The 24,542-nt window shown below is 36.9% G+C and overlaps 1 protein-coding gene across 7 annotated transcripts in view; it reads left to right on the top strand.

The window, feature by feature from the left end:
* GRIK2 (glutamate ionotropic receptor kainate type subunit 2) overlaps positions 1 to 24,542 on the top strand; it is a 736,860-nt gene that overhangs the window by 312,322 nt on the left and 399,996 nt on the right. For all 7 annotated transcript variants that reach the window (XR_011388963.2, XM_017345301.4, XM_089332818.1 and 4 more), the window contains 3 exons: positions 5,276 to 5,457; positions 12,071 to 12,124; positions 16,165 to 16,338. Coding sequence is in view for 6 of the 7 variants with exons in the window: in XM_017345301.4 (XP_017200790.1) it covers positions 5,276 to 5,457; positions 12,071 to 12,124; positions 16,165 to 16,338 (410 nt within the window). In the remaining variant the exon portion in view is untranslated. The remainder of the gene's footprint in view (positions 1 to 5,275; positions 5,458 to 12,070; positions 12,125 to 16,164; positions 16,339 to 24,542) is intronic.

The following is a 24,542-nucleotide window of genomic DNA, read 5'->3' as shown; positions in this document are numbered from 1 at the left end:
TGGCAGCTCATACTAGCAACAGTTATTTATTTATTTATTTTTCTTTTTTAGTTTTTAACTCTTCAATATCATTCCCCAGGGCAAACTGAAATCAGTACATTAATGCCAGCAGGAATGTATATGTGTGGACAGAATAAGTAAACATTTACTGTAACTGATAGCTCAATGGACTATCTGCATGAGCTTGTTAGACTTGAAAATAATTGCTAGTATTTATTCTTAGAAAGAACTGTACAAATACCATTGTGGATGTTATCTTTCAGAAAATTTACATTTTTAGTCATTTCAGCTTTTTCAATTCAAAACTGTTAGGCTAATCTGTAATTCCTCTTCCTTTGGTAATGAGCTAATCTCTTAAAATGTTCTTTGAAATTTTGATGTTATGTTTTCCATCTCAATAAATGTCAAAATATCTTCTAAGAACAGATTTAGTACCAACACATTTAAAAATATGATTGTCTTTCCCATGTTAATCAGTACTATAATAATGAAAAATTGCCACTTACTTTGAGTTTTATACATGCCAGTTTCATTTTTGATGTGTTATACATTAAAATATAATTTTACCCTACTATAGAGAAGAAATTAAAGTCAAGAGAAATGTAATGGCTTCCACAAAGCCACACATGCAGCAGATTTTTAGACTGAAAATCAAACCCTATGAAAGTGGCATTAGTTTACATTCTCATAAGTCTCTTCAATATTTAGTTTAATGGGGAACAGCCACAATGTCACATTTTCTACCTTTTTTATTGTGACATCACACATCTTGTCTCTTCAGGAACACTCCACTGTACATGTATAAAACAATAAAAGTTATAAATCCAACTGGTCCCTTAGTATGGTCATGAAAAGAGTTGGATCTCAGGGACCCTCCTAAATGATGCAGGAATGTATGGTGCAAACTGTGAGAACTGCTGATGTAAATAAAACCATCATTTAATCAGCATATTTAGTGCAATCTAAGGTATCCTGTAGATTTAATGATGGATTAGGGAGGGGCTGGTTAGATATGATTAGGGCAGATACTAAGCTACATCACAGAAATGCATGAAGATGATTTTAAGGAGGTCTGATTTTTCCTGCCTCCTACTAATGGCACACTTACCGGCACCCTATTAAAACTGTCCTTGCCTGGTTTAGCAATGATCTTATTGTTAGACTCAATATAATACCTTTTAAAAAGTATTCGCAGATACTTATTTTTCTGTTAACAACCCCTGACATGGTTGGCAAAATGAAAGAGACATTCAAGATTATCAATGAGTGGATGTTTCCTCTATTGACGTAGTCCTCCCATGATTTAGAGTCAGTGAAAGCACTCCTTCTCCTGTGGTGGCTGCTGGAGCAGGAAATCTAAGAAACTTTCCTGACTCAGCTCTCTTGCTCATCAAGTACCCTCAGTGCTTGCTCATAAATACCTGTCTGCTCCATCCACTTCTCACTCATTCTCTCTGCCCTCTCGCCCTGAAAGTGCTTCTTACCTTTCCTGCATTATTGCAACCCTTGGGTTATTACAACCACCTCCTAATTCTTTGTTTTCCCTGTTTGAGCTCTTCTGATCTGTCCTCCATAATCTGAATGATTCTTTTGAAATACGATTTCTAAGTAGACACTTCCCACAGCTCTTAAGATAAGGTCTCAACTCTTTAAAGTAATTTATGAGGGTTCTTTAGCAGTCCTCTGCTCACTTCACCAATTGCACTTATCACCACTTCTCTTCCCTTCTTAAGATTCGTTGTTCATGCTCTCTCACTTCCATGTCTATATAGGAAAACTATTTATTCTCTTATTCATTACTTATATTCTTTCTCCTTTTATTCTAGTATTAACTTAGACGTCACCTCCTGCTAAATAATTTCCTTAAAACCTCCTGCTACATGCTTTCTCAACATTCTGTACTTTTCTCACCAAAATGTTACTTATCACATTTCATAGTAATTTCTTTTTTATAACCTTTATTTTCCTACATATATTTGTGTTGCATGGAAGGAACCTTGTCTTCTTTATCTTTTCTTGTGTCTCCTGTGTCTAGAACAATACTTGAGCTATAATAAGAATTTAGTACATATTTTTTTAAGATTTTATTTATTTATTATGGAAGTTAGAGTTACACAGAAAGAGAAGGAGAGCCAGAGAGAGAAAGGTCTTCCGCCTGCTGGTTCACTCCCCAAATGGCCACAACTGCCCGAGCTGTGCAGATCCGAAGCCAGGAGCCAGGAGCTTCCTCTGGTCTCCCACACAGGTGCAGGAGCCCAAGGACTTGGCCCATCTTCTACTATTCTCCCAGGCCATAGCAGAGAGCCGGATTGGAAGAGGAGCAGCTGGGACTAGAACCGACACCTGTATGGGATGCTGGCGCCGCAGGCAGAGGATTAACCAAGTGAGCCATGGTGCCGGCCCCAGAATTTAGCACATCTTTGAGCGAAGTATCTTTATTTAAGATACATCTTTGAATGAAGTATCTTTTTTCTCTTTTTCCTATAACTCCTTGTATTTATGGTTTTCTAACTCTTTCTTCTCTACAGAAAAGTCAGGAATCTTTCTTTGAGCTCATTATTTTGTTGTGTTTTGCTACTAGTTAATGTAACAAAATTACTCTCTCATATGACTACTACACCAATATAATTCAAAAAAAGGGCTCTCATGATACTTACCTGAAACCAGGACTATCTTTGGAAATTGACTTTTTTTTTCATGAAATCACCTCAGAAGATTGTTTAAAAGACATATGCATGAGTATATTTCTATGAAGGTACTGAAGCAGTTGTTTAGATTGTGTCTGATTGTGATACCTTAAACAGTTGGAAATATGGCCTTACTGCAAGAATAGTTTAGTTTATTTATAAAAAGTAGTTAAACAATACTATTACCTTTTAAAATTTATTCTGATTTAGTAGCAGAGTGTTCCCATGTTCAAAGAAACGTGTAACTTTCTATACATATTTTGGAGGATGTCATACCACTATGATGAACTACTGTGATCAAGCAGGTGTTATAAGTAAATGCTGTATTGTTCAATGTTAACATCTGCTCTTATTTACACATGTTCTCTAAAATGAGATGTAGTGTGTTTAATGGATACATTAAATATCAATTAATTATGTAACATTTTACTAGTGAGTAAATATTTATTTATATATATAAATTTATAAAACTAAATAGGATAGTAATATACTGTGCAACTGACATTTTTAGAATTTTAAATGGCAAAATTCCAAAATAACTTTATGATGAAGTAAATCTTATGGGACAATATTTTCATGTATTATTTTGAATTGTCTTTTTTGATGATAAAATTAATGAATATTCATCAAGTTGTTAATTTTACTATTTTATTGTCTATGCTTATAACATCATATTATGAAACTATTATTTATTTAAAAACTTATATATAAAGCCCTAGGGGCAGAAATTGTGCCACAGCAGGTCAAACCACTGCTCATATTCTTTATCAGTGTGCCGATTCAAGTCCTTTTTACTCTTCTTCTGATCCAGCTTCCTGCTAATGTACCTGGGTCCAGATGAAATGAAATTCCTGACTCCTGGCATAGCCCTGGCTGTGGCAGCAATTTGAGAAGTAATCAACAGATGGAAGATCTCTTTTAGTCTCCCTGTCGCTCTTCTTCTCTTTCCTTCACTCTGTCATTCTGACTTTCAAATAAGCAAATGTTTTAAAAGTCCTAGAGTCAGATTTTTATTCTCAAGATCTCAAACTTTACTTTAATGTACAGTAGATTTTTAGTACTAATAAGGTATATTCCTAACACACGCATACACAGAGAATTCCAGATTAGCTATTTATAAATATTTTCCTTTATTATTGTTTGCCATACCAATATTAAAGAAGCTAGTAATAGAAAGGGAAGGGAGAAATAGAGATTGGATTATAGAGATGAGGTGGGATGAAAAAGACAGGTAAAAAAGAAGGAAGAGTAGGAGGAAAAATGAAAATTAATGTAGCCCAAACCATAATAGAACTGGGTAATATGTTTTTTTTCTTTTTTGATAATTGTTTTTTTGTGTCAGTTCTTAAATGGGTTTCATTACTTGAAGACTGTATAAAAAATGTGTCTCCATTGTTTTAAAATATGTTATAGTTCTATGAACTAATGAAAATATATCCATTAATTTTATATATTTTGATACATAACATGAGATACTTGAGGAAAATGCTTACTTTAAATGTCTACAGTTATATTTAATTGTATTTTTACTTTTGAAGTTAATGTTATACCTAGAACCCAGTACAAAAAAATGCTGGTTTTATTTCTTAAAATAATTGATGATGGTTCAAGCTACTTTGATGATTCTATTTTATTAAGGAAAATTGTTTTACTCTTATATATTCACTACATTGCTTGTACAGGTTATTCACTAGACATTATTTGTAAATGAACTTGAAAAAAGTAATCAGAGTTTTTTTTTTTTTTCTTTTTTTTTTTTTTTTTCTTTTTTTGACAGGCAGAGTTAGACAGTGAGAGAGAGAGAGAGACAGAGAGAAAGGTCTTCCTTTGCCGTTGGTTCACCCTCCAATGGCCGCCGCTGCAGCCGGCGCACCGCGCTGATCCGATGGCAGGAGCCAGGAGCCAGGTGCTTTTCCTGGTCTCCCATGGGGTGCAGGGCCCAAGCACCTGGGCCATCCTCCACTGCACTCCCTGGCCATAGCAGAGAGCTGGCCTGGAAGAGGGGCAACCGGGACAGAATCCGGCGCCCCGACCGGGACTAGAACCCGGTGTGCCGGCGCCGCAAGGTGGAGGATTAGCCTATTGAGCCACGGCGCCGGCCCAGAGTTTTAATAACAAGAAATAGCTATATAGGTTATGTTCATGATAAATAAATATTTGTTAGGCACAAAATGGAACAGCAATCACTGGCTTACAAGGATCTCTAACATATTGTAACAAAGCAACTATTAACATAAAATACATGACATAACTGTATTATTGCATAGAAAGTGTTCTAACAGAATCATTTCAAGCTTATTAACAACTCACTGTAGTTGAAATTGAGGTATGGAAAGATATATTTCATTCTATATTCTTTTATATATTTATTATATGAACTTATAGTCATTTGTAAAAAACCTTAAGAATCCTGAGAGGTTATTTTAACAAAAATCACAGAGGATTCAAAGTTCTGCCAAATAATAATTTCAATGTTTTTAACCTGTAATGCATTTAAATATGGTCAATAAAATCATGCAATAGTTTTATAGTGCTATGATCCAGTCTGTTTTATCTCTAATACTCTTTTGTTTCCTTTTTAATTAAAGGTCTCATTCGTTTGCAAGAGCTCATCAAAGCTCCATCAAGGTACAATCTTCGACTTAAAATTCGTCAGCTACCTGCTGATACAAAAGATGCAAAACCCTTACTAAAAGAAATGAAAAGAGGCAAGGAGTTCCATGTCATCTTTGACTGTAGCCATGAAATGGCAGCAGGCATTTTAAAACAGGTAATCTTTAAAGTAGTCAAATTCTTAGTTTCTTTATAAACTTAGTATGATCTTTGTTAAAATCAAACTGTTATTATTATGAAGTCAATTAAAGATATCAATTCCTTCAACAATCACCTTCATGTAATTTTATGAAATAAATCTGAAAACTGCTTTTAATTAGTTGTCTTACAGGAAAGGTAATGCAAATATTGATAATCTTCCAAGCAGATTGCATTTTGATGTTATTTTCAAATGACTGCAATATGGTTTTGTGAATGACTTTTTTAATGAGATAGATCTTTCTGTTTTGTGCTGAAATGAACAAAGCAACTCATCAATTACAATCTGCCAGTACAAAGAAACTAAAATAAATTCACTATTTAACTGATGTCTACTATGAGATACCTTATATATTTGATCTTATTTCATCATCATCCCAACTGAAGAAATAAAGACTTCCACTTTTTTGGAGATAAACTTAGTCTCAAAATGATTAATGGGAGCAAACCAAATAGCAAGACAATAGCAGAGGGATTCATATCCAACTCAGTGATGTTAACAAGTAATCATTCAAGGATAAAGCACTGCCTGCTTAAAAAGATATTTCTGAATCAATCAAGTGGATCAATTTGTAGCAACAAAACCCTTTAATGTTATATCAGCACTATTCAGATCTAACAGCAAACTGGATAACAGGAATTATTATTAGTTCATATCTTACAGATGTGGAAACTAGAGCTGGGAATTAAATGGCTCACACAAGGCCACACACTTACCTTGTAGTACAGCCTGGTAAATGTGCTGAAACATCACATTATACCCTGTAAATAATTATAAAACTGAAAACAAAAACTTTTGATTTTGTTTCTTTGGCTTTTTTTATGCACACTAGTTTAACAGCACAGTGGCTTGGGATTAGTCAACTATAAACATTCTCATGTATAGAATAAATTGTCTCTATTGTAGAGTCACGCAGATTCAAATGTGAAATTATATCTCATTAACTGTAACTTACTAACAGTAAATGCGTGTTATAACATGGCTAGTTTATTAAGCAGATGTTTGTCCAATGTTCCAGTATGAACATTGGTTTCACTACAGTAAAATATTTAATTGGGTTTTGAAAATTGCTCTGGTTTTATGTTTGGGTAGTTAAGTATGTGAGGGTTTTAATTTATTTATTTATTTTAGTTTTGGAAAATAAAATGTCTTGTGATGAATAAAATGATGCAATGAGCTAACCATCATAATATAAAGTCAGGATTTATTTTTTACATAATTTTAAAAAATATTTTATTTATTTAAGAGGTAGAGTTACAGACAGTGAGAGAGACAGAGAGAGAGACAGAGAGAAAAAGGTCTTCCATCTGCTGGTTCACTCCCCAGATGGCCACAACGGCCAGAGCTGGGCATTCTGAAGCCAGGAGCCTGAAGCTTCTTCTGGGTCTCCTATGTGGGTGCAGGGATCCAAGTGCTTAGGCCATCTTCTACTGCTTTCCCAGGCCGTAGCAGAGAGCTGAATCAGAAGACTAGCAGCCAGGACCTATATGGGATGCTGCCATTGCAGGTGGAGGATTAACCTATTGCGCCACAGTGCCAGCCTCTATAGAATTCTTAATTTTTTGGCCGGCGCTGTGGCTCAATAGGCTAATCCTCCACCTTGCGGCGCCGGCACACCGGGTTCTAGTCCCGGTCGGGGCGCCGGATTCTGTCCCGGTTGCCCATCTTCCAGGCCAGCTCTCTGCTATGGCCAGGGAGTGCAGTGGAGGATGGCCCAGGTGCTTGGGCCCTGCACCCCATGGGAGACCAGGAAAAGCACCTGGCTCCTGGCTCCTGCCATCGGATCAGCGTGGTGCGCCGGCTGCAGCGGCGTCCATTGGAGGGTGAACCAGTGGCAAAGGAAGACCTTTCTCTCTGTCTCTCTCTCTCTCACTGTCCACTCTGCCTGTCAAAAAAAAAAAAAAAAAGAATTCTTAATTTTTTATTTTCTTTTGAGTACACAGACTTGGATAGTCCTCTCTTCCTGGACTGAGTAGCACTTTGTATCAGTGACCAAGCTTTGTTCTGCTTTCTCTAGGCTTCTAACAAGTTTATAAATGATCAACTGTCTGTGCTCTAAAGAATGAACTGTAACTGACTTTGCCAACTGCGAGATGTGAATACTCAATAACAGAATTTGTTTTCTGCTTCATATTGGATTTATCCACTTTTTACACTTGTTTTCTTAGGTGTAATTGGTTCTGTTTATGAAATGAAAACAAAATTTAATATATGTGACAGATAAAATACAAATGTTTAACAAATTTAGTGGATGGGATATCAAAACAAAAATAATATGAGAATATGAGAGTTTAGATGAATTCAGAGTGACATTACAGAATGTATGCTCTGAGGTTAACACTGGAGGAACACAGATATGGTGATTTTTTAAGCTTACCTGGTTCCAGATTGCATTTTTCTCACATTTGGAGTTCAGTTATTATAAAACTCAATTCAGAAATAATGGAAATAGCTTCCTTCTAGTACATGCAGCAGTATATTTAATAGGGATCTATTTTACGATTTAGGAAAATTTATTGAACTTACTCAACATTGGCTTATCTTGGAACTCTAAAGAGATGGTATGAGAGTTGAATAGCAAAAACAGATGAGTGTTCAGCTCAGTGGGCTTCACTCAAAATGAGTATTAAAATACCCAGAAAAATACATGGATTTATTCAGGTTCACCTCATTTGTTTAATTTATTTGACTTACTTAAACTGAGCTTTTACTAAATATTGATGAACAGTGAATCTGAAGCTGCCTGAATACTGTAAAAGTGAGTAGAGTTTGGGGCTGACTACATTTCCTTTGAGGTCAGCTGAGTGTGTACTTATTGATTTACATGCCTCAATGGCAGGTGGTTCCATCTCCATCAGATTTTCTACAGAGAATACCCCAGGCCGGAGCCAAGACAGTATTATGAAACACTTCCAAACCTGAGAGCAGGAATTGCATTTGAAACCCTCCAAACTTGGTCCACTCACCTAACAGGCATTTACTAATGACCAGGTGGTGAATAAAATAGGGGAGCCAGGCATCTATTGATTACATATTGAAGTTGGGCCTGAGACATGCATGTTCAGCTCATGTCCAAGTTCCTGATTGGTCTGCAGCACTCATTGTCTTCCTTTGATTGGTTGGTGACATTGAATTCTTTAGGGACTTTGGATAATGATCAAATAGATTCCAGCGAGTTTAGGGGCTACATGCAGATGGTAGTTACTATTTGGTAGCAGGCTGGGGTTCCTAGAACAGAAATCCCTAAAGACACTGCCAAACATCAAGCTGTTAACCTATAGAGGAAGTAAATGACCACATGCGTCTGGTGAATGGGGACATTCTAGAGCTTGCTATATTACTCCCTCAACTCAGGAAATTAATTTTAGTAAGTGGTAGATTTGATTCGCAGTCATAAACATAGAGGAAGACAACTTTAAGATAAGAGAGTGAGGCTGAGAGGCTGTGGTAGGCTAGGACCTGATAGTTATCTAGTATTTACATCCAAGGCACTGTCTAGGGGTCTGGTTTCAATGTTCTGAGGTCTAAAAGCTCAGAAGGTTATTCAATCACAGATAAAACAATAATAAGCAACAACTTCAAAGACTAGGCAAGCGCATATGAAAAAACTTCCAGCCTGAAAAAAATATAAAAGCAAATGCAAACAAACTCATATACCAACAGGAGAAATAGAATAAAACTTAAAGAAATAGGTATAGAGGCCTCCACTGCCTCCACTCTCATTGTTAGCCTTGAACGATATACTTTACAGAATTAACCAGAAAGATAAACTGGCTTTCATAATGGCCTATGTTAATTTGTCATAGAGCAGTGCTAACACTAGACAAGCTTAATGTATGATTTTTAAATATTTTGATTTTGAAAAATTAATTTGTGCTATTTCATTCCAGCACAAATTTTCCATTGAAGTCACCCATGTTATTTGTGTATAAAAAGATACTGATTTTATTCTTTTTCATTTGGTTTGAGTTCAGCACACAATTCATTGAGAGGTAATAGCAAGACATGATGCTACAATTAACAGGCCCAAAACAACATTTTGTTAATTATACTGGAAATTATTCACTAATCTCTCAGAAGAGTATTCTTGTTGTCCATTTTTGTAAATAAGTTTAAAGTGTTGGTACTTAATAAAAAATAAGTAGCCTTCTCTATTTCTATTAGCTTTTTTTAAGATTGTGCATTGTAGCATTTAATTGATTTTTGTTTGCAAAGTCGAAGGCTGAGAGTTTAATGAAAGCCACAAACAGATTCCAGTTATCCTGCATAGATACATTACTTCTCAAAGTGATAAAGAAGAAACCTGTGGCCATTACATAACATCTATATCCTAGGCAAACCACTCACTGCCCCATCGTCTCCTCACTCCCTCCCATCCCTGCCACCAAATCAAAATTGTATATACCTGAGGTGCACAGGTTTTAAATTATCAAGCAGGACACAGGAACTTTTTTAGAATGCATAAGTCCTGAATGGAATTACATCTTTGGGATATAAAATACTTTCAATTTATAAAGTGGAGTAAATCATATTCTAATCCAAACTCTAACATATGGAGACACAAGTCTACTCACCGTTTCATAAAATTGGGCAATTTATTTATTTATTTTATCCTAGTTTTCTCACTTGTAAAATGACTATTTCTTTCAGTTAATATTATCTGTATTTCTAAAGCTATAGACTTCATAAATTATAAAACATTGACAAGGATAACATCCAACTGTTACTGAGTGTTTCTTAAAGTGGGAACCTTTTGTACATATCCATTAGAAACAATGAAAGTCTTTTTACAACAATAGATAATTATGCAGATCTTTGTTTAATAAGAGAAATTGCCTCATATTTTCCTTAAGATAAGAAGTACAGGAGTTCCATTGCATAACTTAGTGGCTATAGATAAGGTTAACATAATGTATATTTCTCTGTCCAAAAAAAAAAAAGCAAAACCTAGAAGACATTTGAGATGTTTTCAACATAAACTGGAAACTATTATGTTTAGTGAAATAAGCCAGTCTCAAAAAGGCACATATATATTTTCTCTGAAATGTGGCAATTAATATAGGATACAAAAATGTATAGGAATGAAACAGACATTTACAATGTGATTGTCATTTGTAGCCCTTGTTTATAGTCCTGTGGAATTTTGGTCTTCCTATTTTTCACTTGTTGAATGATTATGCTTAGTGGTGAATTAAGCCTGTGACTATAGAGTGGGTAAAAATTATGTCTTTGTAAAAACTGATGAAAGGAAGAGAGCAGAGGAAGAGAAGGGGATCAGGGAATGGAGGAAGAGGAAGAGGGAGGGAAGTATAGTTGTCTTCCTGGAACTATACCTATGAATGTATGAAATCTGTTCTGTTTATAACAGGAACTACTAAAAGAAATGAAAAGAAACCTTATCTTACAGAATTAAATGGATTGTTTATATTAAAAAGGTTAAATGTTTAAAGAGATCAATATATTTACCCTGACTGTACATTTTTAAAAGTTAGAATGCTCTTGGTTTATGTAATAATTTATCTTCAATATATTATTTGGTGATTCAGCTTATAAATTTCCTTTCTTTGATGTTACCTTTCATGAACTATAGTTCCCCCCCTTTATATATTTTATTTGTTCAAAAATTTTCAATAATATGTCTCTTCTTAATTGAAAAATTCATATTGTTGAACTACATTTTTTTCTACAAAATTCATTAATGCTAAAATGTGCCCATGATACTTTTCTGAACATAGAATACATAGGGCATATTTGGGGCAACTACTTAGTGAGTTTATATAGTTACTGACCTGTGAGAGAGTATTAAATATCCGGAGAATATATATTTCCTACTAGGAGTTCTCAATTCAGCTCGAAAATTCATTGGTTTTCAATTATCATTGGCAATTGCTATTCACTGATTAGCTATTTCAAAAGCATTCTAAAATTTCAGGGGAGAAAGTGACATGGACACTTCTTATCACTTCAAATTCTAATCTAAGGGTCCTTTTAAGATTGATAGTCTAAAATTGATGAGGACTATGAAAGAGTGAAACAAAATATAGTAATTTGCAAGAAAAATATTTCTTTACTTACCTGTACTTTTTGAGGAGACTGGTATTTTACATTTCCTTCCTAAGGAATTGTCTCTAAAGTGCTAAAGAAAATACCTATTGGTGATGATCTTTGTCACACTTTTTCCTGAGTAATACTGTTCACCAAAATAAAATGGCATTCTTCATTAGGACATTTGTAGTTAAGACATTACAAATATAATGAACAAGATGTGCTAATTTGGCTTTCCTGTCAAATTTAATGACTCCTTTAGTATGTAAAGCCCTAAGGTTTACAATTGCAAACATTCAAATAATAGTGTTTCTAGTAAGAGAATTACTTTAGAAATTCCTTCAGTAGCCATTAATCTTCTTTAACTACTAGGAAAAGATTTAGTTTAGCCCAATTTTGATGTAACATGAGTAGTGTAGATTGATTGTTCATTATATTCTACAATTTTGTTCTCATATGCCTTATTGACATAATGTATTTCATATAATGTGTACCTTTAATAATATTGATCTTTTTTATTTCTTAGGCATTAGCTATGGGAATGATGACAGAATACTATCATTACATCTTTACCACTCTGGTAAGTAATTGATTAAAGCATAAAGATAACACTCTATGTTTGATCATGACTTCTAGGATGAAAAATGTGTTTTTGAGTGAGAATAGCTAATATAGTGAGTGATACCTTTGTAGTCACTTTATTGTATTTTTATAAGACCCCAAAAGAATTAGCATCTGAGAGAACTAATAATTCTTGTTGTGAAGCTGATGATTTTGAATCATATTTCAGATATAAATTCAAATTTGTATATGCTTTATTTTTACATTTCTTCAAATAAGTTTTTTTAAAGACTTATTTATTTATTTGAAGTCAGAATCATACAGAGAGAAAAGGAGAGGCAGAGAGAAAGAGAAAGGAATTCCATCCACTGATTCACTCCCCAATTGGCCGCAATGGCTGGAGCTGCACTGAATCGAAGCCAGGAGCCAGGTGCTTCTTTTGGGTCTCCCATGTAGGTGCAGGGGCCCAAGGACTTGGGCCATCTTCTACTGCTTTCCCAGGCCATAGCAGAGAGCTGGATTGGAAATGAAGCATCCAGGACTTGAACCAGTCCCCATATGGGACGCCAGAGCCAGAGGCGCAGGAGGTGGCTTTAACTTCTATGCCACAGTTCAGGTCCCTCAAAATGTTGTGGGAAAACGGTGCTGGAGAAATTATGGTTACCTCAATGCTTTGTCCTACATGGAAGAAGAATTTCCAAGCAGATGGCAAATAGATTTAAAAGTATTTGTTAGAGTCAAAGGCCTTTAGCCAGAACAGTATGGAGGGGGGCTTCCAAGAGGGGAATAGATGCAAAGGGACTGGTGGCAGTGGGCTTCTTAAGTACAATTTCGAAAGAAAAAAAAAAAAAACTTGACAATCAGATTGGCATTCAGTTACCAGGCAGACACAAAACCCCATCAAAAGGCCTCACTTACAATTCTCTGTCCTGTCTATCCTGCTAATGGTGGGTAGGTAACTTGTTTTCACAATAAACTGTGAGCCCAGGAAGAGCTCCCTTGCTAGTTTCATGGTAAATTTGGAGATTCCAAAGAAGGGAGGGTGGCCTGTTTCTTCTTGCTAAGAATAATATTTTACACCTTAAATTGCATTGGGATGCCCAGACCATCTATTAACCTATCTGACTCCTCACATTCCCTCCTCCTGGATATGGAAACCCTAACATCCGTTAGGGGGAACTGGACGATGATTGCTCTGGCTCCTTCATGCTGAAAAGGGGCGTCTTTGGGAAGGGGAGTCAAGTCAGGGTTGCAGCAGGAGGTGGCTTCTCAGCAGAGGGTGACTTCTCCAGGGGGATACAGTGCCAGCTTGCAGACACTGCCTCCCTTGGAGGTTTCATGTGTATGGCCACCTAGTATTTTACTTTTCTAAGTCCATAGAAAATGAATCTAATAAGCAGTTTAAACTCACAGGATCTAAAGCCAAGGACAGAGTCATTATTAGAGGCCCTAAGAAAAGAGTCACTTTGAAAAGCACTTTAATATTATAATGAGTTTAAAATTCATTTGCTGAAAAATCATGATTTAGAAAAACACAAATGCTTATATAAAGTCTTTTTTATACTCAAATGATTTGGATGTCAGTTTTTTTTACTAGATTTTATTGTTATGGGTGAAATGGCAGTGGAGAAAATATTGTTTAAGTTTTTTGTTTCACGTGGAAGAATTTTCAAGCAGACAAGGCAAAGATTTAAAAGCAAGATTCATTTAAGTCGGAGACCTCCAAACACAGTGGCATGGTGGGGGCTCCAAGAGAAGCAAAACTGGAAGTGGCCAGTGACACTGGGGTTTTTAAGCACAATTTTGGGGAAGAAAAAAATACATATCAGCTTGAAATTCAGTTATAAGGTGGGAAAAAAACCCATGGAAAGACCTGATTTGCAATCATTTTACCCTGTCTGGCTTGCTAAAGATAAAACAAAAGAGCCATCAGAAATGTGGGATACCTAATTTGTTTTACAATAAACTGGTAGCTCAGAAGGGTGGAGTCACCCTGCTATTTATTCACAAGATGAAACTGGAAGCGTCTAAGGAATGTGGCTGGCACTGTTAATCTTGCTAAAGGTAACTTTTGGGGAAGCAAGCATTTTGCACCTTAATTTCCACTGGGGCCAACTTGACTGCCTATTAATCCTTCTGACTCCTCATAATTTGTTTCTAATTTTTGTGTCCCTACTCACATTTCAGTGCCTTTTGTGCCTATCAGTAAACTGATAGTTCATTAACTGTAAGGTGTCCGGCACGCAACAAATCTTCCCAGGCAGATGAATCAATTAATTCACAGGCTTTTATTGGGGTTCCGCTCCTGGGCGAGGTTCCCGGTCCCAACAGAGCAACAGAGCGGGGGCCGGGGAAGTCCCACGTCAGAGATTGGGAAAGCTCCTTTTATAGATTCAGGGCGTGGGAGTTAAGGGTTGAGGCGGGTCTGATCCTCATTGGTTGACCTTTAGGCACCCGCAGGGACCTTGACAAGGACTTTCTTCCCGGAAGTAGGCCTCTCCATTCCCGGAAGTGTAGGCCTTCCTTCCATGTGGATCCCAAAGCTATCATTAACAGCAGTGTTAGGGGAAAAAAGATTTATTTTTCTCAACAATCAAAAGATTTATATTAAAATCTCTATAACAAAACACAGATTAACAAGATAAAATCATTCAAATTTATTTAATATAAATTGTATATGCTGTGGGAACCTTTGGAAATGAACACTCAAAGAAACCATGAAATTATCTATATTATTTGGTTTGGTAAAGAGTGGACAGCTGTGTAGATAGATGATTAAACAAAGAGGATTATTATCTAATGGTAATAAACTGGTGGAGAAAAGGAATTAGTGAAACATGTTTTTTCATATTCTTGTTGGTCTCCAGGCTTAGAACAGACTCTCTCTGGAATTAGAGACTTAGGACCTACTTTCAAGCAATGTGGGTCAGGAAATTCTTTTATGGCCTGCTTCAGAGAATGAAGGTGGGAGAAGGTTAGAGAGTAACCTTCTTGCTTCTGCAGTTTTCTCAATTTCCTTCCCTTTAAAATACTCAGTATACCAAGGCACATATTTAGGATAACATATTCTGAGCTCCATCACATCTCAGATTCCATCTGTTCTGTGAAGTTTTCCTTGACAAAAAATGAAAGTGACCTGTCCTGTTACTGACTTCTATCATTTCTACTTTGATCCTTTAGTATATATTGCCTTTTTAACCCATTGAATACATTGTCTCCTTGTCCATATTGTAAGTACTGAAAAATAAAAACCTAAAGATTTATACTATTTTTTGCAGCACAGCTCAGGCTAATGCTAGTTACTTTCCACTGCATTTTATTCCTGCTGTCTAGTTTGTATAACAGTATGAGTTAAGTCAAGATGTGCACTGGGCCAGTGGTATTTATCTTGCCTTGCATCTCAATGTTGTCCATAATATCTGAGGGTTCACTAATGCCAGCAAGAAAAAGAGCAAGAGTCCCATGTGTTGCACATTCTCATGGTTATAACCGATTCCCTCAATAAGGATAGCCCTCTATCTTCTGGGAAAACTAAAGGGCAAAGTAAAAACATTCAGAGTATGCAAACTGGAAAGAGTAACTTTATGATAAAGTTGCTGAATAGGGCATAAAACAAAGGAATCACAAGGTATTTGCAACCAAAAAGGATTGTCTTCTTAACTTTTTCATTAACTTTAGTTACATGCCACGTTTCATGACTTTCCTCTTAAAATCCAAAAACTTTGACAAAATAACACTTCTAAATGGCAATAAGAAATCAAGGAAGCAGGCACTGAAAAATACCCCTGATAGTTGAAGGTGGAGAAGAAAGCTTATGCAAGAAAAGAGTGTGTGTTCTATTGGTTTAACTTTAATACACACATTTGTGTATGGAGCATATTTATTTGTATTGCAAAATCTGAAGACATTTTTGAAAACCTTGGTGATTTGTGATGCTTAGCATTACTTGAGACACAACAATGTTAAGTATCCTAAAGGAAACAAGAATGAGTGATTTTCGATAATGCATGCCTATGAATATACTTTGTTAATGGTGACACAGTGAAATTTGTCTTTCAGGATCTCTTCGCTCTTGATGTAGAGCCCTACAGATACAGTGGTGTTAACATGACAGGGTTCAGAATATTAAACACGGAAAATACCCAAGTTTCTTCCATCATTGAAAAATGGTCGATGGAACGGTTGCAGGCTCCTCCGAAACCCGATTCAGGTTTGCTGGATGGATTTATGACGGTATGAATACCCACTTAAAGACTAGTTTGTGTGTTTCTAAATAGTATTGCATAAATAACTAAACCTCTGAGTCAATACCTCAGTTTAATTGTTTGTCATTAAAGGCATGGTATTAGAGCTTCTATTGCAAATAATTCTATTTATAATTTTCTAAATCAATTTCATATGACAAATTTACATTTTCATTCAAGAAGTACAACCATCATCAGTATTACTATATTACAGGGATTTCTATAAAGTTAATTGGCATCATATATAGAATAAAAGAGAGACTGAACAAAAATTAATCTGAAAGATACACTTCTGACTCTTCATCATATCACACAAAACTCTTCCCCTGAGCTTACTTGTTCTCTAAGGCTGCAGACTCACCAATGGCCACATTTATAATTTTCAAGTCCTGGCTTAATTTCCTTGAAACTGTATTAATGCACTAACTGTAAGAGAAGGATATCTTCTTGTATAACTTTAGTTGTTTTTACCAATGCTACCAATGAAAATCTAACACAAAAGGCACATATTAATTTTAAACTTCCTAATGGCTGTGTTAAAAGCATTTCACTGAAAAGACAGGTAATTATCAATGTTTATAGTTTGTTTATTTAAGCTACTATATAAAAATACAATTCTTTAAAGTGGTAGTCAATATAAAAAATTGTAACTCAGATATTTTGCATAGTATTTTTCCACTAAGACTTTCTATGTTGCTATGTATTTGACATCACATTTTTTGTTTCATATTAGTTATAGTCAGATAAACTTGCTTCATCACTAATTATGGTTAGTGGCTAACTTGTAGGCTCATCCAAATTTATATTATACCATTTAAACAAATTATGAATACCTTATGTATTTTCATTACATAGATTGTTCTGCAGACCAAATTATTACTAAAATCAGAAAAGGGTTCATAATTTGGATAATATTTATATATCTCAGGTCATAACCACTTGGTTTTTTAAGAAATATATATTTATATTATTTATTTGAAAGAGTGACAGAAAGATGGAGAGACAGAAAATAAAAGAGATCTTCCACCCACTGGTTCACTCCACAAATGGCCACAACAGTCGGAATTGGGCCAGGCAAAAGCCAGGAGCCAGGAACTCTATCAGAGTCTCCCACGTGGTGTCAGAGACCCAAGCACTTGGGCATCCTCTGTTTCTTTCCAAGCTCATTAGCAGGGAGCTGGATGGGAAGTGGAACAGCCAGGACTCATGCTAACCTCCAGTACGGGATACCAGAATCACAAACAGCAGCTTAAGTCACTGTGCCATAACTCTGGCCCTAGAGGGTAACCTCGTAAGGCATCAACTTCCTAATGGAAAAAAGTAAAGACATTTTGTTTCCTTTTAGTGAGAAAAATAATCTACTAAAATTTAAAGTATCTTATATACACATCCATTTTTAAAATAAATAAAGGGAATTTTATCCCTTTTCATTCAAAGAGATAGTTGACATCTTCTAATAATTTGGTCTTAACCTAAGAAACATTTGAAAGTCTTTTAAAAATAAACATAATTTTCCAAAGTAATATATATTTATAATAAAATACAGCCTAGAAAGAAAATTACAAATATTTCATTTTACTACCAGATTGAAGATAATAAAATAAACTTAAAATAACTATTTTTAATTTAAATGTATATGATCCTTTAAGCTGTTATTACATTAATATGTATATTTTTATATATTCTTTCTGCCTCTCCTATGTTTCTTTAATTTCAAAAGGTATCAAAAATATTATTGAATGATTTAGTAAAAGTAAATCAGTAGCGACCCACTAGCTAATCCTCCGCCTTGCGGCGCCGGCACACCGGGTTCTAGTCCCGGTCGGGGACCCGGATTCTGTCCCGGTTGCCCCTCTTCCAGGCCAGCTCTCTGCTGTGGCCAGGGAGTACAGTGCTTGGGCCCTGTACCCGCATGGGAGACCAGGAGAAGCAACTGGCTCCTGCCATCGGATCAGCGCGGTGCGCTGGTCGCAGTGTGCCGGCTGCGGCGGCCATTGGAGGGTGAACCAATGGCAAAGGAAGACCTTTCTCTCTGTCTCTCTCTCACTGTTCACTCCGCTTGTCAAAAAAAAAAAAAAAAAGTAAATCAGTAGAGATCATGGCAAGCTTAACAGTTTTATACTTTAAGTCTTCCATTGAAATATCCAAACAGTAATGTGCCTCTTTACATGTGAGAATTATAAAAATTATGTAGTTTTACTTTGATATTCTCTCTGTAACTCTACATGTGTCTGTGTGACTCTGTAAGTCATTCCCTGAAATGAAGTACTCCCTAAGTTGTAGTAACTTAAATGGACTACTGAAAGACAGATAAATGCAAGGGAAGGTATAGTAACTTATTGCAGAGTAGAGGCTTCTGGAGAAAATGAAGAATATGGAGAAGGAGAAAAGGTGTTAGGAAGCATACAGGCTTGGGTTCTCTCTTTATAGATAGACATGAATCCTTTCCTCCCTTTAAACAGCGTGATTTGGACAGAGTACATAATGAAAGGGGGAAAAATGGATAGATTAGAAAAATTAGCCTTTTTGTTAAAAATTCTAAGCATTGCATATAGATCATGAATTTTGAAATTTTAAACATTCAAAGCAACACTTTTCCCTTTGGTTTAGTGCTAGAATAATTTTCAAGTGACATCTTAAATAAGAAATGGAAAGTTCTCACATAGAAGACATACAGTTTTATTGAAATACTTTTATTAAAGGATCTGAAAACTGTAAAGATTTTCCTAGAAAAGTTATATGAGAACACTTTTTTTTTTCTTTTGATAGGAAGAGTTAGTGAGAGAGATAGAGACAGAGAAAAAGGTCTTCCTTCCATTGGTTCACCCCCAAATGGCCACTACGGCTGGCGCTCTACCAGGCAGATCCGAAGCCAGGAACCAGGTGCTTCCTGCTGGTCTCCAATGTGAGTGCAGGGCCCAAGCACTTGGGCCATTCTCCACTGCCTTCCTGGGTCACAGCAGAGAGCTGGACTGGAAGAGGAGCAACCGGGACAGAATCCTGTGCCCCAACAGGGACTAGAACCCAGAGTGCCAGCGCCGCAGGCAGAGGATTAGCCTAGTGAGCCACAGTGCCAGCCATGAGATGTTGGGGTCTTAAGCTGAGGCTAGTCCCTGACCAGCAGGGGCAGCACAAGCACTCCCCAACAAGGTGAATAGGAGAAGTAAGGTCAATGGGTTAACCACACCGCAAGCACCTGTGAGTTCTGTTGAAGCAGGAACTACTTTATTGAGGAAGTGTCCAGGCTTATAAAGCTTATGAAAGACACGTGCAGTAGGGGAGCCAATCAGCGAAAAGGTCATGCAGGCATGGGTGGACCATGCACAGGGGCATCTTAAGAAAAGTATAGGGATCATGCACTTTCCATGTGTCTGGAACTAAAACGGACCTATCCCTGCTGGTGGTCTGATCTTATGTAGCTTAACTGCAGCTGCTGCAGACACACCCCTCGAACATCCGCCAGGTGCCATATTGTGATAGAGTTTTTAGACAGTGCCCAACATTTCCCCCTTTTTGTTTTATATATTAAAGAGAGAAAGAGGAGCTGAGCGGAGAGTATGCCTGTCTTAGGTCTTCCCCTCTGACTGGGATCAGTCCTTTAGGGAGCGTGTCTCTCTTAGGTTGTCCCCCTCTGGGGATCTTACCCGTCTTTGACTACTACTCCAGCTGTTAAGGGCTGCGCCAGGGGATCTTACCAGTCATTGGCTACCACCTCAGCAACTCAGGGTATGATGTATTATACCTCTACATCTTGGCAGTAGCCATGGGCGGGTGTATAGGGTTCCCAATCTGGTACTTAAAGAGCGGCATAACCCGGTTTTTGAAGAGTGGCATATTGTTGTCAGACCACCATTAACTGGACCTTGGTGATGCAAACTTAAACAAATTTACAAGGACAATGGAGACCAAGGGGCCCACAAGGGGGAGGAGATAAGGAAGCCATCCCCCAAGGCCCGATCACAGGTAACTAGAGCTTCTTGGAGGGTCTTGAACTTGTCCTGAATGGATGATCCAGTCACAATGAGGCAGAGAGTCCAATATGGTCTTTTTATGCCTGTAAGAGAAAAGAAAAATTACTCCTCAGGAGGGGGTCCTCCTGGGTGACCTTCTTTGGCAAAGGGGAGATATTTAAGGTTTCTCGCAGGTACCCATATGGGATTGGAATTCCCCTGAGGGAAGACACATCCAAATCCTCTACCAGCACTTATCATTGGCCTGGTCCTTGCCAGCATCCCGTTAGTGGGTTTTTCCATTCTACCCTAACCGAAAGCCAGGGTACTTGGAGGGACCATTGTTTGTGAAAGGCTGACAAGGGCTGATGTTTCAGAAAATTTAAAATATTTAAGGTGAGCATGGCCATTAGTATGTAGCTGGTCTTGTGGGGGTATGATTCTCCCTTTTTTATAAGTTGGTCTTTTAAAATTTTATTTTGTTTTTTGATGATTGTTTCTATTTGTGGGTTGTGAGGAATTTTAGTAGAGTGTTGAATTATTTTACATCTTGGCAGCACTTTTAATCTAAACATCTTGATTGGTTATTATCTCTGCTAGATGAGAGATATATCTTTTGACATCTCAGGGGCCCTCTGGAGATACCAACAGTTTAGAGAATTTAGAACTTTGATTTTTAGAAAGTCTGTTAAAGGTGCCAAGAGAACTTAAAGTATCTGGTCAAAATATAATTTCTTAACATTCTGAAATGATAGCCATTTATTTAGTTAGGGTGATTTTAACACTTTTACACCAGATTTAATTATAATGATATTTAACATAGCTTTTTAAGACAGTTTTTTTATTAATCTAAACTTAACAGAGACAGTAAACAATAGATTACCTTGGCAGAACATGAATTTTAAGTCTCTTGTTGAATAAACCAGAAATAAAAAACCTTAAACATAAGACTTAGCACATGAAATCATCACATAACCAATTAGGCAGACACTGTTAAAAAGAGATCTTACAGTTTTTGCAAAAACAGATCTGTAAAAGAAACAAGTTTAAAGCATATCGAAGACATGTAAAACTGAGCAAGTGAACCAAGCAAACTGAAGGGCATTTGTATTAGCCCAATTTTCTTAACCAATCTGTATTGGCTTACTTTAACAACATAAAAGGCTTGTATACACAGAATTTACTCTCATTTTCATAAGACCACTCTGGCTGGAAAGCAAAAACATGAATACAACATAGGTCTGACATAATTTACCACATTTTAATACACTTTAGATAATTTGAATTGACTCAAACAGTTGTACTTTAACAAATTTAGAGTCTCATCCTTTGAAAGTTCCAGGGAATCCACTGGAAGTCTCAAAGTTGGAAGACTTGGTTTAGAATTTAAAACTGTTAGAGAGTCAAACCATTTAGCCAAAAATTAGTACGTTTAACCTGAGCATTTTAACCAAGGTTGTGGGCTAGATCTGATTAGGGTTAGGTAATCACTCAAACATTAAAAACAGACAAATCCAATAAAACGTGAAACCTTCGAGACACATGCAAACTCTCATCAGATAAGTCAGCTACAACAGCACAGAAAAGAGCTGATCATCAGCGTAGGAGCCCATTGCTTAGGACAGGGAAACATATCTGGAAACAAAGTGGCAGAGAATGAGACTCCTTTAGGCCTGGAGGAAGTTTCATTAGCTGCAAAGAGAAAGACCCATCAGGTTGGAAAGGGTTAATGGATTAAGGTTTTCACTCCCTTAGGTAAGACCAGTAGTAGCCAGAGGCATTTTCTCTCCACTATCCTGTGAGAAGAGGTATTGAATTGGAAATGGGGAGAAAAAAAAAGTAGCCTTAGGGAGGGCTTTCCTTAGAGATATCTGGCCCTGCCAGCAAGGGTGCAGCAGGCCATGTTGACTGGAAGAAAGTGCAGAGAAAGGTCGTGGTCCCCCATTTACAGGGAAGACTGCGCACGCCAGGGCCTAGTAAGACTGGCCATGGGGTTGGGTAGGCACGCTGTTAACAAGATGGTGGCAGGCGATCCAAGGGAGGGAAATACCCATCAAGGGTTGGCCACATGGGAGGCACTAGGCTGAACTTCCCCTTTGTAATTGGAGGCGTGGAGGGTTGAGGCAGCTCTGAGCCTTTAGGGGTTACCACCACACCAGAAGACTCTACCTTAGTTTCAACTCCCTCTGGGGATTTATGAGTGTCCTGACATTCCTCATCAAAGGCCACCCAGCTCATCTGTTTCATATTAAATGGCTTAGGTGTGCAAGATTTTTTGTGTGGCTTTAAGCCTTGAGTCTTTAGTACATATCTCAGTGCCTTAGGTGCTGGGTCACCAAACTTAGCATGAGACTGCCCCATCCTTTCAGGGATACCTTACCTCCAGAGCCTCCCTTAGCTGCCGGTACTTTCACTTTGGCTGGAGTCAGTCCTTCTTTGTTGGGGTCTTAAGCCTGAGGCTAGTCCCTGACCAGCATGGGACTGCACAAGCACTCCCCAACAAGGCGTATAGGAGAAGTAAGGTCAACGGGTTAAGCACACAGCAAGCACCTGTGAGTTCTGTTGAAGCAGGAACTACTTTATTGAGGAAGTGTCCAGGCTTATAAAGCTGATGAAAGACATGTGCAGTAGGGGAGCCAATCAGCGAAAAGGTCATGCAGGCATGGGTGGACCATGCACAGGGGCATCTTAAGCAAAGTATAGGGATCATGCACTGTCCATGTGTACGGAACCAAAGTGGACCTATCCCTGCTGGTGGTCTGATCTTACTTAGCTTAACCACAGTGGCCGCAGACACACCCCTTGAGCATCGGCCAGGCACCATATTGTAATGGAGGTTTTAGGCAATGCCCAACAGTGAGAACACTTTTAAAACAATTGGCCTGAAGATATTTGGATAGGCTATCTTTGGTAATATTGCTTATCTAAAATTGCTTATCTAAACAATATTGGTTATTTAACATATTAATTATTTTATTTTTTTAATGAATAAAACATGAACAAAAATACTTTGGAAGTAAACCTCAGATTTGTCACCAAGACAGAAAGCGCTTTTTTTCCCCCAAATTGGATGCAGGTTGACTCATTCATTTTATAATTTCTTTCTGGAAAATTGGTATATATTTAAAAATATTGCAATTACATAACATTTTACAAATAATACAGACAATACACATAATAAAATAATTTTTAATTATAAGTAGTATATTATCATAAAAATAAAATCAATATCATAACAATGTTAAAATCTTGGTGTATTTATGCCTTGTGTAAGTATCCTTTTTCTTTTCCATGTAATATTATATTGTAAGCATTTTCCAAAGTCATTAAAAGTTTAGGAAAAGAAATTAACAGGCTGTTCCTACCATGAATGGAGTCAGGAAATTAAGAAGATTCTAGTTAAAAAGAAAAAGAATTATAGCTTTAGCAATATGACATTGGCAAGGTTCCCTTCAGTTAATTCATGAGCTCCCAATGTTTATGTATTGTATATTCTTTTTTTTTTCTCTATGGTCCCATAAAAAATGGAATTATCAGCAAAGTCCTTAGTGCTTGTAACAAGACCTATTATTATCAGTATCATTGTCATTTGTCAGTATGTAAAATCATAGTGTTTAGATTTTCACACCATTTTTGAATGCTTGAGCTATAAAAGGAAACCATGAATTTTATTCATAAATTTTTTTGTGGTTGAGTTAGCTTCTTAATTGACCTCTGGGATAGCTGTTTGTCAGCAAAATGGCCATTGAATACAAGACCATTTCTCCTGCAGTTGCAGTTTCTTCCTCTATGATCTGGGGTCATCATAAAAAAAGACGATAATGTCAGCAGCCCAGTAAAATTTTGATCTTCACTTGGTATAAACCCAGCCATGGAACCAACTCATAAAACACATACAAGCTTGATCTAGGGAAAGAGGAAGCATGCATAAAAGCCCAAGTTCTTCCTTCACTTAGGAGAGACTTTTCCTTCTTTAATCCATATCACTCTTTTTTTTCATCTTTCCTCTATTCTTGCACACAGTCAACCAGTTACTGTTCTAAATATGCCAGACATGCATTCTCTATTAAATGTTCACACCTCTTCATACTTCTGCAACCATGGAAGCCTCTTTCTCTGAGACCCTTTTTGTCCTTGCATCATTAGATGACATTTTCCCCAGACCTCCTGCCAGACACTGTCTGCCTTCCTTGAGCCCTGTCACTAAAAACTAGAAATTCACTTTTTGAACCCATTAGTGTGT

This window comes from Oryctolagus cuniculus, chromosome 5, assembly GCF_051225735.1.
Source record: "Oryctolagus cuniculus isolate XC-2025 breed Fujian yellow rabbit chromosome 5, ASM5122573v1, whole genome shotgun sequence".
Lineage (NCBI taxonomy): Eukaryota > Metazoa > Chordata > Mammalia > Lagomorpha > Leporidae > Oryctolagus > Oryctolagus cuniculus.
This window is presented reverse-complemented; position numbering and strand designations above follow the sequence as displayed.